At 48.5% G+C, this 15,703-nt stretch overlaps 1 protein-coding gene across 4 annotated transcripts in view; it reads right to left on the bottom strand.

Moving 5' to 3' along the window:
• UNC45B (unc-45 myosin chaperone B) overlaps positions 1–13,975 on the bottom strand; it is a 29,205-nt gene extending 15,230 nt beyond the window's left edge. The window contains exons 1-9 of one of the 4 annotated variants that reach the window (XM_057535261.1): positions 13,902–13,975; positions 12,967–13,134; positions 12,344–12,380; positions 10,967–11,142; positions 9,330–9,419; positions 6,483–6,650; positions 5,729–5,897; positions 2,093–2,263; positions 386–557 (exon numbers count right to left, since the gene is read on the bottom strand). In XM_057535261.1, the coding sequence (XP_057391244.1) occupies positions 386–557; positions 2,093–2,263; positions 5,729–5,897; positions 6,483–6,650; positions 9,330–9,419; positions 10,967–11,142; positions 12,344–12,380; positions 12,967–13,134 (1,151 nt within the window). In that variant the 5' untranslated portion in view covers positions 13,902–13,975. The other 3 variants (XM_007190188.3, XM_007190187.2, XM_007190190.2) reach the window with 3 other exon arrangements.
• Between the last annotated feature and the right edge of the window lie 1,728 nt (positions 13,976–15,703).

Genomic DNA, 15,703 nt, shown 5'->3' with positions numbered 1-15,703 from the left:
ACATAAGCTGCCACAATTCTGAGAACTGGCCTCAAAGAAATGGGAACAAACTGACCCTGGAACTAAAGACTTAACTGTACCTAAAACAATCAAGATGATACTGATCCGACCACTGCATGACTAATTTCAAGATGACTGTCAGAGCTGACTGTGCTGTTTCTGCCTGTAGCCGCCTCCCTCTGTCTATGAAAGCTCTTGCCCCCTGATTGTCTGGTGGGGCAGTGGGGGGAGTCAGCCTTTGGACAGACATCTGCCCTCCTCCCACCCCCAGGTTTCCAGCCTCCAAAATAAAGCAAACTTTTCCTTTCCACCAGCCTTGCCTCTTTACCGGCTTTAGAGCAACCGGTCCCACACTTTCGGTTACTCGACCATCCAGGAAACTCACGTGATGTACTCCTCGCAGATCTTGCGGAAGTTATCCCGCTCCGGGTCACAGCGCAGGTCGTCGTAGAGCTTGTTGATGAGGATGGAGGCCAGCATTCGGGTGTTGTCAGTCAGGGGCAAGCAGGACGGCAGATCTGGAACCTGCCCCACTACCTTCAGGATCTTCCTCAGGCCTGCAGGACAGACAGCAGCAAGTATAAGATGCTTGCCGGGCCCTGTCCTCACAAACGCTCCTTCTCGCTCAGTCCTGTTTTATCACCAGAGCTCTGCGGCCCGCCTTTAGGCAGCACGTAGCTTATCCAACGTGGCTAGGAGTTGGTCAGACCTTGGGTGGGACAGGTAAACGGGAGGGGGAACATCCTAGGTAAACATTGGGAGGCATGAAACTCTGGATGTGGCAGGGAATTAAAAGTGCCTGGCATGTATATGCATAGCCGATTCATTTTGCTGTACAGCAGAAACTAACACAACATTGTAAAGCAACTATATTCCAATAAAAATTAATTTAAAAAATGTAAAAATCGAAAATAAAAGTGCCTGGCAGTAAATTTTGTGCTGTGTATTTTAACACACACACAAAAGCACTGGGAGGCCTGGAGAGTCATTGGAAGGGGCCTGATGAACCAACCCAAAGCCCCCAGCCTGGCTCTCAAAGGCCTTCATCAGATGCACCAGCGCCACCTCCCCAGCCTCACCCCCTACCCTTCCCTTCCGCTCTGCCCTTGCCTTGAGCATCTCATTTCTCTTCTGCTAGAACACTCTGGACCTCCTCCTCGTCCACGTCTGCCCCTCCCTGAACCCAAAAACTTACTTCAGGCTTGACATCCCGGTGGCTCCCCTACCCTGCAAGTCTTCAGCCCAGTTTTCAGATATTGCTCCCCACCCCCCCATCCCATAAACCGTGCGGTTGGGCCTAAATCCTAGCACAGAGAGAAGTCGATTGTCAATGCCCAGCCTTTGTAATATATGCAGAGAAGACCAGAACTGGGATGGGGGGGAGGGTGTTGAGAGGGGGAGGGTTAAAGCACTAGAGTAATTTGTTCAAGTCTAAGCACTTACACATGAACTTTGCTGAGATCTGTGAAAACCAAACAGGGGAAGTGCTATATCAAAAGAGAATAATGGTAAAGCTGCTAAAAGCTGACTTGAACCTTTTAGAACAAGGTCTGGTCTATATGTCATTATACCTGTGGGAGAATTTATCACAGCAGATCATAAAGCCACAGGTATGATTCTTGAACGATTGAACAAGGTGATTTAGGAGAGGGGTGATGTCCTGGAGCTGACATATTTAGTGACTATGTCTTGGAACATTGTTACTGGACTTTGTATAATGTTACACTGGTGCCGTTTCTCCCTCTGGAAGGCCTGTATTTTGCCATCCTGAGACTTCAGGAACGCTACCCCTTGTTGGTGGAGTCTTGTTTGTTTTTCTTTTGGCACTTGCCTCGCTTGTCAGGAAACTCCGCCCAGATGTTTTTGAGTGTGTTGTGGGTGTGTTCAGGCCCTGAATTCAGAGCCTGGACCTACACCTTCACCAGCCCACTGGTGGATCCTAATATGCTAATGACTTTTCCTGGCTTTTCAGTTGGGAATGAAGACTTCTCCCAGACAAGAGCCGCACCCCTTCCACCATCTGCTGGTTGCCTGGTACCCTGGTGCCCACTGGAAAGGCTGGCATGAGCCCCAGACCCTCCCACCTCCTCACCGTTATCCACCACATAGATGGTGTGTGAGTTGTCGTGAATGGCGAGGTCCTTCCTGGGGACGTTCTTACTGAGCAGGTTCAGGGCCTGATCCCTGCCCTGGCCAGACACCTTCTTACTGACCAGCATGTCAAGCAGGTGGTTGGTGATCTGCTTCCGGTCCTTCTTGGTGTCTGAGGAAGGAGAGGACAGGGGTAAATAGAGAGGACCAGGGCGTCTCAGGTATATAGGACCAGGGATGGCAGAGGCTTCTTGGAAGGACTCTGGAAATATTGAATCCACTGCTTCCCAGATTTTGGAATTTCCCAGGAAAGTATAGTATCTCACTCCAAAAAAGGGAGGGAGATCTCTAGACAACACCCCCAAGGGGTCCTCCAGCCACTCTGAACACTGACTTCTATGGCAGCCCATTCCATTCTTGAACAGTTCTGGTTCTTAGAAAGTTCTTCACTCCCAGGCAACGATGGGCAGGGATCCAAAGGTGCTTCGTGCAGTTTTTAATACACTGATTTAATTAACTGTTTTCCAGAAAGGAAATTTACACTCCTTACAGACATTTTACTCCCCGCAGATTCAGACATGCTGGGAGCCTGAAATTCAAGCCTTTGCCTGGGATGCCAGGTCTTCCCTGCCCACTGGGGATCTTAAAGGCAAATGCCTCCTCCTGCTTTTGCCGTCTGAACTCTCTGGAACTTGGAGATTTTTGTCCTCATTCTAGATTGTAGCCCAAAGGCAAGCAGGCAGGCAGGTAGAAAAGGAAAGATCTCCAAGCCATGTTATATAAATAAATGATGAAGGAACGGGGCTATCTAACTGGAGAAGGAAAGACACAAATGTACATGATAGCTTGTCTTCAGATAAAAGTATGTCATGAGCGTGAGATAACAGACTTATTCTGTGAGGCTCCACAGGGCAGAACTGGGACCAGAAGTGAGTGGGACCACAAGGAGACAGATTTGAAATCAATATATGGAAGAATTCTTTAGCAGAGATGTCCAACAGCTCACTCCCTCCGGAGGAAGTTGTGGCCCCCAATGAACCACACCTCTCAGTATTCATGCTCTTGGGGAGTCCCCTCCCACACTGGCCCTGGATTGCTCATGTGACCTTACGGTACACTCAGAGGCTTAAAAGCACTTACACGTTGGGGCTGTCCATTCAAAATGCAGCCACCATGTTACATAGAAACCCAAGCTGCCCACCAGAGAGGCTACAAGGAGTAAAACCAAGATACCCTGGCCAGCATCTCCAGTTAACCACCAGCCATCCGAGTGAAGCCATGTTGGACCCTCCAATAATTCTAGTGCAGAAAAGGATCCTTACCATAGTAAGTCAGAACCACATCAAGAATTCAAGACCCCAAGTGGGTTAATTACTAATACACAAAGAGCTCTTAGGAATCAATAAGAAAAACACTGTTACTCCAACAGAGGAAATAGATAACAACATGAACAAACCATTTGAAGACAAAGAAATCCAAATGGCTAATAAGGATAAGGAAAAATAATGTCTAATTCATAAATTTTTAAAATTCAAACACATAATTATTACCTACTGAATAGGAAAATATCTTTAAGAATGATTGTATTTGAATCTGGTGAGAATGATTTGAGGCTGGAACTCTTATCATCACTTGGTGAGAGTAAAAATTGATGCACCCTCTCAAAAGGAGTTCGAAAGTAAGGTAGTGAAAGAGCTTTAGTTATGTTCATAGCATTTGACTTAGTACTCCCATTTCTAGGAATTTGTTCCAAGAAAATAATTACAAATGCAAACATAGGTTTATGTTAAGAATGGCTACTGAAGTGTTTTTTTATAAGTATGAAATTAAAGGCAATCTAAATCTCCAACAATATAGAGCTGATTGATGAGTTATGATATATCCATACAATGGCATGTAATGAAATTATTTAAGATCAAGCTTTCTATGAGTGAACCTGCCTCTGTGACCTTCCGAGCCAGAGCAGGAAGTTCTAAAATGATGTCTAGGACCTGGATATACAGGAAGAAGCCTGAGTTTGTATGTGCATATATGCAGGAATGAGACAAATGTTAAATTAATAATTATTCAAGTAAAAAGGAATCCTCTCTAAGAATATTAAACGGGGCTTCCCTGGTGGCGCAGTGGTTGAGAATCTGCCTGCCAATGCAGGGGACACGGGTTCGAGCCCTGGTCTGGGAAGATCCCACATGCCACGGAGCAACTGGGCCCGTGAGCCACAACTACTGAGCCTGCGCGTCTGGAGCCCGTGCTCCGCAACAAGAGAGGCCGCGATAATGAGAGGCCCGCGCACCGCGATGAAGAGTGGCCCCCGCTTGCCGCAAGTAGAGAAAGCCCTCGCACAGAAACGAAGACCCGACACAGCCATAAATAAATAAAAATAAAAAAATAAAAAAAAGAATATTAAACGGTATGCAATAGTAATATAATGCTCAGAAAGGAGAAAAACACAAAAATATCCATAGCTGAATCCCAACTTTGTTAAATAGATATTTATATGGATGGATAGAAGAAAGATTGGAAGGGGGACTTCCCTGGTGGCACAGTGGTTAAGAATCCGCCTGCCAATGCAGGGGACGCGGGTTCGAGCCCTGGTCCGGGAAGATCCCACGTGCCGCGGAGCAACTAAGCCCGTGCGCCACAACTACTGAGCCTGTGCTCTAGAGCCCGCGAGCCACAACTACTGAAGCCCGCGCGCCTAGAGCCTGTGCTCCGCAACAAGAGAAGCCACCGCAATGAGAAGCCCGCGCACCGTGATGAAGAGTAGCCCCCGCTCACAGCAACTAGAGAAAGCCCTCGCGCAGCAATGAAGACCAAACGCAGGCCCAGAAAATAATTAATTAATTAATTAAAAAATAAATAAAATACTTCATAGAAAAAAGAAAAAAGACTGGAAGAATATGCATGGCAGTGATAGTAGTGGTTATCTGGAGGGGTGATTACAGGTTGTTGGGATTTTTTTCATCTTTACATATTTCTAAAATTTTCCACATTTCTCCATAAGCCCCTGTTACTTTTAAAAATTGTTGTAAAACATGCATAAAATAAAATTTACCATTTTAACCATTTTAAAGTATGCAGTTCAGTGGCATTAAGCACATAAACACCATTGTGCAACCAGCACCACAATCCATCCACAGAACTTTTTTCACCTTGCAAAACTGAAACTCTATCCCATCAAACAACTCCTTATTTCCTCCTCCCCCGCCCCTGGCAACCATCATTCTACTTTCTGTTTCTATGAGTTTGACTGTTTTAGAAATCACATATACATGGAATCATACAGTATTTGTCTTGTTGTGACTGGCTTATTTCACTTAACATAATGTCCTCAAGGTTTCTCCATGTCGTAGCATGTGTCAGAATTTCCTGCCTTTTTAAGGCCGAACAATACTCCACTGTATAGATGGACACCACATTTTGTTTCTCCGTTCATCCGTCGATGGACACTTGGGATGCTTTCACCTTTTAGCTGTTGTAAATTATGCAGCTGTGCCTCTGTTACTTTTATCATCAGAAAATAAATGTAAAAATATAACCAGGCCACCTCCACATGCACGGAACACCCAGTCTGAGGTGGTAACTGACACTTCCTTGCCTCCACCCCCTTGAACCAAGGCTGAAAACTGTCTCCTACCCAGAACCAGGGCCTCTTCCGTCCCTCGATGCTCTCGCTTGTCCTCCCCAGACAGAGCGTCGATGATGGCCTGGAGCAGGTTGCAGACGGTCAGAGGCAGCTCCTCGTCCTCCACGGCCATGAGGCTGCAGATTCGGTCTATCCGGACTGCGTGGAGAATCGCTGTGGCCTAGATGCCCCCAGCAAGGAGCACAGTCAGCTGGCTGCCCTTCCCTTCCAGCTGCCCTGCAGGTTAGGGAGTGGGTGATCGCTGCCCCGTGCAGTAGGGACAGAAGACCAGGCAGCCAATGCCTCATGGGACCCGTGGCCTGGGAAGGCCCTTGACACGAGCCATGCCCCTTTCCAGAGGTGTAGAGCTGCTCCATCCGATACAGCAGCCACTCGCCACAGGGGAGGCATTGAACACGTGTAATGCAGCGAGTTCACACTGAGATGTGCTGTGAGGTAAAATGCACACTGGGTTTTGAAGAGTTAGTATGAAAAACTGTAAACTGTCATAACCTTTGCATTCAGCTCTTCCACATAAACCACTTTCAAGAAACTTATCTTTGTTTAGTCAGACCCATTGCCAGCTCAAAGAAAAAATAAGAGGATCAATCTCTGTTGAATCTGGGGCCATACCACCAAGGTTGAGGGGAGACACTTTAGACGATGTATCAGGGTCTATCCATACCAGCCACGCCCTGCCCACAGGGCAACGCCAGGTCCTCGGACCGGCAGCCCTCCGTGCCACGAACCCCGCCCCTGCCCTCACCCTAGCTCGGTGGCCACTACACATGCCCGACAGGGTCCGTATTGCAGCCAACATCAGCTCAGGCCTCTTAGTGTCCAAAAGCTGCAGCAACAGGGCCACACCGTTGTTCTGGAAGATCCTCTCGGCCCCTGCTTCCTCACGGCTGAGGACAATGAGGTTTCTGGCCGCCTGAAGTGGGGAGGAAACAATGAAGGTCATGAGGGAAGTCCGGCTGCACAGGCCTTGGCCAGGAGCCAAGTGCAGGGGCTGCTGCAAGGACTAGGTCTTCAAAACGTCTTTATATTCTTTTGCCCTGTAATCCTACTCGTGGGAACATAGCCCAAGAATATAATTCAAAACAAGAAACAGAGTAACTTGCAAGAAAGACCAACTGGATAGGGCTTTCCTGGTGGCGCAGTGGTTGAGAATCTGCCTGGCAATGCAGCGGACACGGGTTCGAGCCCTGGTCTGGGAAGATCCCACATGCCGCGGAGCAACTAGGCCCGTGAGCCACAACTACTGAGCCTGTGCGTCTGGAGCCTGTGCTCTGCAACAAGAGAAGCCGCGATAGTGAGAGACCCGCGCACCGCGATGAAGAGTGGCCCCCACTTGCCGCAACTAGAGAAAGCCCTTGCACAGAAACGAAGACCCAACACAGCCATAAATAAATAAATTTAAAAATAGCTTTAAAAAAAAAAAAAAAGACCGACTGGATGAAATATATTGCAGCCATTAAAGTCATAAATGAAAAGACTCAGAAGAAGCTTGGAAAACACATTGGTAAGCAGAAACAGAATCACAGGTTCACTCTGATTGCACTTATGGTAAAATAAACCTGTGTATATATGCTTGTGGATAAGGACTTTAAAAAGGTAGGGAAATGTTAAATTAATTAAACAAGGAGGTGGCTTCAATGCCTAAGCGACTAAGTAAGCAAACCCAAACCACACTTGGCTGTACAGCAGAAATTAACACAACATTGCAAATCAACTATACTTCAATTTAAAAAAACACAAAACAAAGCAAAACCTAACCCTGTAATGCCTCAATGTTAAGAAATCGAACCTTAAGGATGACCAATCACAAACAGCTAACGAACCTTTCCCAAATAATGCAACTGCTTCAGCTATAGCCAATCAAATAATTCCCTTGTTTTGCTTCCACCTCTTTTCTATAAAAGTCTTTTTCCTAGCTCCTGTCGGTGGAGTACCCCTAACCACTTATGTTTTCACGCTGCCCAATTCAAACAGATTTTGCTCAAATAAATTCTTAGAATTTTTATATGTCTCAGTTTCTCTTCTAACAGAAGTGAAGTGATTTCATATGGGAAATTATTTTTCCATTAAAAATGTTCTTTGAATATGGTTTTGGCATTGTTTGTTCGTTTATCTGTTTAGGGAAATCTGAAGTTGCAGGGGGTTCTCAGGAAGGTTGAAGGTTGTGGGCAGAGAGCACAAGATGGGATTTGAAAGTCCTGGGTTTGAGTGCTGATTCTGCCACATGCTAGCTGTGTGACCTTGGGCAAGTCATAGCACCTCTCTGGGCCCCAGATTCCTGTCTGTAAAAATAGACAGTTGAGCTGGGTTTTCAAGTGTCTTCCCACCCTAAAGCCTTCCACCTTGAGGATATATATACAGTCATCCCTCAGTATCCACAGGGGATTTTTTCCAGGACCCCCGCAGATAACAAAATCCATGGATGCTCAAGTCCCTTATATAAAATGGCGTAGTACAGTCGGCCCTCCTTAACCACAGGCAACCAACTGAGGATCGAAATTCCTTAAAAGGCCCCAGATCTGGAGTGGAGGCCTTGAACAGGATCTGAGACCCTGGGGTTGGGCAAAGAACTCATGAGGCAGGAAAAGGAGGAGGTAGACAAATAGGTAGGGAGGCTGATTAGAGAATTCCAGGCAAACATGAGCTGAACCGTCATCGCTTTGTCAGTCAAGGGCTTTGTACTTCTCGAACCACTTTTATCTATAACAACTCAAGTCCTCATAAGAGTTTGCTATAAAAGATAGCTGCATATTATATGAACTTACTGACCATCAAACTAACAAAAATTCCCCAGGCATTGTCTGCCAAGTTCTTATAAATATTCAGATATTCTTTTTTTTTTCCTGTGAAGGACTAGAAACATTTTATTTTTTAAAATTTATTTAATTAATTAATTTATTTGTTTGCACCGGGTCTTAGTTGCGGCAGGGGGGTTCCTTATTTGAGGCTCACTGGCTTATTAGTTGCGGCACATGGGCTCCTTAGTTGTGGCATGCGAACTCTTTTAGTTGTAGCACGCATGTGGGATCTAGTTCTCTGACCAGGGATTGAACCTGGGCACCCTGTGTTGGGAGCGTAGTCTTAACCACTGGACCACTAGGGAAGTCCCTAGAAACATTTTAAAAATGCGGCAAATTTGGCTAAGAGGATGGTATTCTGAATAAAGATTTTCATATTTCAGAATGACTTGTTGCAATGTTTTGAAATGGAATAAAACATTATTTTAATGTGTCATTGTTTCTCAGGACCAAAAGTAGGGTGAGGCAAGAAAGACACCTTGGGTGCAAAATTTACGGGGCACCAATAACCTCTGTAATCAACATAAATGCAATGCATTTAATAAATTTAATAAATTTGTATGTAATATGTAAATAAATTTAATAAATTTGTAAATGCAATGCATTTAATAAATTTGTATTTAATGCAATGTTTAAAATATCAGAATCAATTTTGTTTACTTTCTCCAAGGAGCCGCCTCCCTGGCCTGCAACCTGTCGGCGGCCTTACCGCCCAGACACAGGAGCAGAGTCTGCAGCGGAAGTACTGTTACCTGGCAGGTCCCAAGAGCACCCGCTGCCGGCCCAGCACCCACCTTCTCCAGCTTATCAGCTTCACTGTTTCCGTCCAGGAGAATCTCAAACATGTTCTGTACCCTCGAGTCTGTGGAGTACTGCACACGGAGCTGAGGAGAGAGGAGGGAGTGGGGAAGAAGGCAGGCAGGGGTCCACGTCATTCCAGCCGGCTCCACATAAAGTTCATCTCAATTAATAGCTTCCTGTCTCCCTCCATCATTCATTCATTCAACAAACATTTACTGAACAACTACTACGAGTCAGACACTGTATAGAATGGAGAACAAAGTCAAGTCCTTGCCCCACAAAGCTGACAGTCTAGTTACATTCGCCGTCCCATTTGGTCTTCACAAGTCTTAGAAGGCAAAGGATCATCACCCCAGTTTTGAAGTCTAGTAAACAATTAGCTATTAGACATTTTTATATGGGCTAAAGGGCTTCCCTGGTGGCACAGTGGTTAAGAATCCGCCTGCCAATGCAGGGGACACGGGGTCAAGCCCTGGTCTGGGAAGATCCTACATGCCACGGAGCAACTAAGCCCATGTGCCACAACTACTGAGCCTGTGCTCTAGAGCCCGTGAGCCACAACTGCTGAAGCCCATGCATCTAGAGCCCGTGCTCCTCAACAAGAGAAGCCACCACAGTGAGAAGCCCGCGCACTGCAATGAAGAGTAGCCCCTGCCCGCCGCAACTAGAGAAAGCCCACGTGCAGCAACGAAAACCCAATGCAGCCAAAAATAAATAAATAAAATAAATTTAAAAAAATATATATAGGCTAAAATGGAAATATATCTCCAGGATTGGAAACCTGAAGCAGTTTCTAAGTACCTTTTCAAGCAAATTAAAACCGTTATTTTTGAATGTCTCATCCCTCACTCTCCCAACCCCAGTGCTCTGAAGCTTTCATAAAGTGACCTAACCAATCCATCATCCCGCATCTTGCCAGCTCCTGCTGTACCTCCCACTGCTTTTTTCTGCTGGTCTACGGTGCCACCTATTTTCATCACTCCTTAGTCTGTATTTTGTCAGCCCTTGAGTCTGCACCCTGGACAGTACGACATGGTCCCACCGTGGGGCTGCCCCAGGCACAAAGAAGTTACTGTGTCTTGGAGCAAGGAGCTGTGTGATCAGTTACCTTCCCGCTCTTACAGTGGGGAAAGCAACACCCCAAGGGGTCCCTCAGAAAATTGGTAGCTAAGCCAGTACTAGGGTGCAGGATTCCTTATCTCTGGTCCAAGTTCTCCCGACCCCACTCCATTTTCCTAGAAAAGATTCCCTGTTCCTACTGGTTCCTGGCTGTCCTCCATTCCCCAGCAATATCCTTCCCCCAGTTCCTAGGTTTCTCCTGCTGCCTTTGTCCTCCCAGAGAGGAAGATCATGGTGCAGACATACTGAGTTGCAATTTTTTTAAAAGCCTCCATCTGGAATTTAAAAGACTGGTGTTCTAGTCCTGGCTGGCTTGCACCCTCGAACAAGCATCACGGCATCTCTGATCACTCACAGACAGGTGCCCCTGCCCGCCTGTTCTGTGTCACGTGACCACTCCATCCAAGGGTGTGGAGGTAGGCCAGCCCTGCCTGATGTCCCGCTCCCCTAACTGGTCCCTACTAGGAATGGGGAGAGGTAGCGAAGACTTACGTGCAGGGGCCCGGCTCACCTTCTCCTGGATGCTGGCGTTGAGCCTCCTCAGTGTCTCCTGGAAGTTCGGGTTCTGTGGCTCCAGGGTGGCACAGCATTGCACATCCTTGAAGGCCTGGGCCAACTCGCCCAGGTGCTCCAGTGCCTGGCTTCGCCGATACAGAGCCTTGATGTCCGAGGAGTTGATGTCGATGGCTGGCAAGGGGGACAGGCAAGGCCTCAGGGGGCCGGGCTACAGACCACCTTCCCCTCCCCCACCGCTGCCCCCAACTGCAGGGCTTCTGTGCCCTCCTTGGAGAGTATGCATCCTTGTAGACTATCTGGTCCAAGGCTCCCCTTTGTTAGGGAGGCGGTAAGAATTACAGTCTCAGGGTTGGAAGGGAGCTTAAGGGTCATCTTGTCTAATTCCTGACTCTCCAGTCTCGGCTCAGTGATCCCTGCCAAAGGCTCATCCAGCTGGTGCTTGCATACCTCCAGCCGTCCGGGAGCTCCTTCCTTCTCAAGGCAGACAGCTCCTTCAGAGAGCCCTTCCTTCCTCCCGCCTGAAACATATCTTCCTGTAACTTTGCCCTTTTGTCTTGAGTCTAGCCCTGGAACACGCGAGATGAAATCCAATCCTTCTTCCTCGTGACAGCCTTTTAGGTATTTGAAGGCAGCTCCCTGTCCCACCTGGGAGTTCCTTCTCTGAGCTAAATATTGCCGCTTTCCTGCTCTTCGCAGGACGTGTTTCCAGTCCCCTTTCCAGCTGGGTCCCTCCCTTCTGAACTCACTCCAGACTATCTCTGTTTCTCCTAAAAAAAAGTGACCAAATCAAACCCCAACACAGACCTCTGCAGAGGAGAATCCCCTTCATTCTGCGTATTATAGCCCTAAAAATGCAGCCAGGAGAAGTGTTCCCATTTTGATCGTGCTGTTAAGTCTAAGTTCTCTCAGAACTTGAGGCACTCCATGGCCAGCATTTACGTGTGTTTATTCCTCCTAGTGTCTGTGGAATGAAATAGTGCCTCCGTCTTCCCCTCAGGAAGCCCGGTCCCCACAGAGTGGACCAGGCTGATGCCCTGGCTCTGGGAACCAGCCCTCTCCCGCTGCCACCCCATGAACATATTCAAACTTCCAACAAACTGGCTGTGTCCTTACCATGACAAAAGGATTTCTGGAAGCAACCTTATAAGCAAAGAAGCTGCCCCAGCATATTTAACATGTAAAAACGTGACTCAGGGATGGCTTTTCTGGAGCTCTCCTTTCACGTAAGGATGGTACATCTGAAGCCCCACCTACAATGCCCAGGATGGCGTTTATACAGTTGGTCATTCCTGCGAGTGTTGAGAGCCTCTTAGACTAAACAGGGATGCAGAAGGGGAGGGAAGGAGGGCAAGTCCGCGTGAGGGGGGCTCACCTCTGGAGGCATCTGAAGCCGCCTGAGCGTAGCTCTCCTGAGAAACGGGGAAGGAGGAAACTTGGTTAATGTGGGCCCGACACAGTGACAGCCAGAGAGGGTCCCCGAGGCGAGGAGAGAGGGCTCGCTGGCAGCTGCCACCGTCAGAGGCCAGGGGAGCGCCCCTCACTGGGCATGGAAAAGTGGACAAGCTTTGGCATCAGGCAAACTCGGGTTTGAACCCAGCTCTGCTACTAACTACCTGGAGATCTTGGGGAAGTTATTGAGCCCTCCTCTGAGTCTTGAGTTTGTTATCTGCAATATGGGCACGGAAGCAGCAGCAACCTCACGGTCTGTGGTTAAAATGCCACGAAATAACCTATAAAAAGCCCCTGTCATGATGCCACTTCCCATGAGGCTGCTTCCCGTGGGATGAGAACTATCTCCATGGATGAATTGCTGTCTCCCAGAGGAGTGGGTCAGGCAATGGGTACCAGAAAGCAGTGGGAGGCGCCCTTCTCCAACCTGAGGGGTCCACTGAGAGGGCTGGGATGATAGGCGTGCCTGTCAGGAGGAGGGGGCTGCCTCCACACCCCTGCATCCTAGCCCTGGCCCTCAGCTCCCTGCCCCTCTTCATCCCAGACCGTTTTCAGGCCACAGGCTGCCAGGTTCCGATAGAGTGTGGCCAGGAGGGCCTTATCCTTGGTCAGCTTCAGGGCTTGGCTATAGCTCTTTGCTGCGGCCTTGTAGTCCTGGAGCTGGAAATGCCGGTTCCCCTCCTCCTTCAGCTGCACTGCTTCTGCCTCGGCCATCTGTGGGGACAGGAGGAGCTCCGTCTGGCCAGCCCCTCTCTCCAGACCCGGGGCTGGGTTCCTGGCCTGAGGTCTGGAGCCCCAGGTGCCCCATCCACCAGGATGCGAGGTGAAGATGCTGCCTGCAACGGACCCACCCCGAGCACCCGCGAATCCTTTTCCCAGAAGGACATCACAGCATTTGCTCGGAGCGTGGCCCGGGTTGAGAGGGGTCTCGGAGACCCTGTTCCTAGGGAACTCTGCTCAATATTATGTAACAACCTAAATGGGAAAAGAATCTGAAAAAGAACAGATACATGTATATGCAGAACTGAATCACTTTGCTGTACACCTGAAGCTAAGGCAACACTGTTAACCAGCTATACTCCAATATAAAATTAAAAAAAAAAAAATCCCTGTTCCTCCCTCTCTCTCCCTCCCAGCTAGACACACCAAGGGCCTGAATTCTCACCGCAGGCCTTAAAATTTCTGGGTCCCCCTTCTCCCTCCCCAGTCCAAGGAGCACTCCAGGCCAGCTCACGTTCTCACGAGGACAATGTTCTCGGTCTGTCCTCCCCGGGGTGCAGCTCCCGTGCGTGTGAACCCCCAGCCAGCCAGCGTCAGTCTGCCCCTCCTAGCCCCTACCCAGGAGACTTTATCAGCCCTGCTGGTGGCTCCAGACCATATTTAGCCACAGGGGCAGGTGCCCCTGGAGTCTGTCACTGATACTCAGGGCCCTCCCCCTCCCCAGACTGGACAGTCATTACCACGTGGAGGTTCTGACTAACCTCTGCCCCAGCACCCCGCTCAGGGGTGGTCCTGGGGGCTCAGGCACTCATACCCCAAAGAGTGAGAGAAAGATCCAGAGGGACGGGAACCCCCCAGCGCACCCTCCCTCCCTCGGCACGGCTCTAATGCCGCTTGTCCAACTCCATCCCAGATAAACGACCTCCTCTCCCCTCCCCCCCCACCACTGCTATTTTGGGAGCAGAGTGACAGCTGAGGGGCTGGCAGACTTGGACACACAGAGCAGCTGCCCAGGTCCCAGATCAACTGGAGACATCCAGAAATGCCCTTCTGGAGGGAGGAGGGAAGAAGGAGGAATGTTCCTTCCCCTCTTCCCCTTGGCCACAACTCCCCTACCCCTTCCACCTGTTGAAAATGTCCTTGCTTTTCAGAAAGACCCATGGGCTTTCTATCTCACTTTAGTGGAAGTGGGATGTTTGTTTGTTCCACTCTGCACCTCTTCTGTGGTTCCTCCCCGTCTGTATGGAGCGGCTATATTCAGCCTCTCTCTCCCATCAGACTGGGAGCTCCCAGAGGATGGGCTCTGTTCATCCCCCACCAGACTGAAATCTTCTCCCACAGCAAGAGCTGGGGCAACCTGGGAATTCCCTGAGACCAAGGACTGTGCCCCCTAACTGACTGGGACTTGCGGAGTCCCCCTCGTCAGAAGGGGGTCTTCCTGGGACAAGAGCTATGTATTCACTAAAAACTGTGAATCAGGGACTTCCCTGGCAGTCCAGGGGTTAAGACACCGCGCTCCCACTGCAGGGGGCACGGGTTTGATCCCTGTTCAGGGAACTAAGATCCTGCATGTGACTCCATGCCGCCAAAAAACAAAAACAAAAAAACCCCCCAAGACTGTGAATCACTATGTTGTGCACCTGAAACTTATATAATGTTGTAAATCAACTATACCTCGATGTTAAAATTTTAATTAAATTAAAATTTTTTAATTAAGAAAAAACAACTATGTATTCGTCACCAGAGAGGGTCTCCCCTGGAGCAGGAATTGTTTCTCCTCATCCGACTGAGGGTTCCTAAGAGAAATTTATGAGGTTGTCCCTACTTGGATTCAGAATTCTCCCGCATTTCTGTGTCTCTGAGCCTGGGCTGTGGGCACCCTCCCAGAGGGCAAGGATAGCATCTCATGCAGTTTGATTTCCCCTGGCACAGAGCCTGGAAGAATCAGTGCCCAATGCCTGTTCCTAAATGAATGAATGAATGAAGTCTTTGTGCTGATGCTTTGCTTCACTTACTACCATTCTGTCATCCTCTCCCCTATATCTTCAAACTGAGAAAGATACTGCAGGAGAAAAAGCATAGGTGGGATCACTCACACTGGATTCTGCTCTTAGCTCTGTGACCTTGAAAACACAGCTCTGTGACTTTGGACAAGTTCTACTGCTCTGCTGGACACGAGATCCAGCCTTGATTATATGTTTGTTGACTGAATAAACGAATGAATGGATGGGTGAATTCCCTGCCCTCATGGTGTCCCCAACCCCGGGCCCCTTTGTGGGTGGCTCTCTGTAGCAGTGACATAACATGGTAAAGGATCCTGCCATTGGATCCATTGGGTGGGCCATTGGCAGAGAGAGATCCAAGGGACCCTAGATTCAAATCCTGATTCGGTAATTCATTCCACAAGCATTTCTTAAGCATTTGCTATGTGCCAGAAACTGTGAATGATTATGGAAGCAGAGAACATTCATGGGGGTAAGGATTTGTGTCTATTTTGTTCACTTACATATCCCAAGTGTCTGCAACAGTGCGTGGTATGTAGTAGGTGCTCAATAATATTTGT

This window comes from Balaenoptera acutorostrata, chromosome 20 (genome assembly GCF_949987535.1).
Source record: "Balaenoptera acutorostrata chromosome 20, mBalAcu1.1, whole genome shotgun sequence".
NCBI classification, from domain to species: Eukaryota; Metazoa; Chordata; class Mammalia; order Artiodactyla; family Balaenopteridae; genus Balaenoptera; species Balaenoptera acutorostrata.
This window is presented reverse-complemented; position numbering and strand designations above follow the sequence as displayed.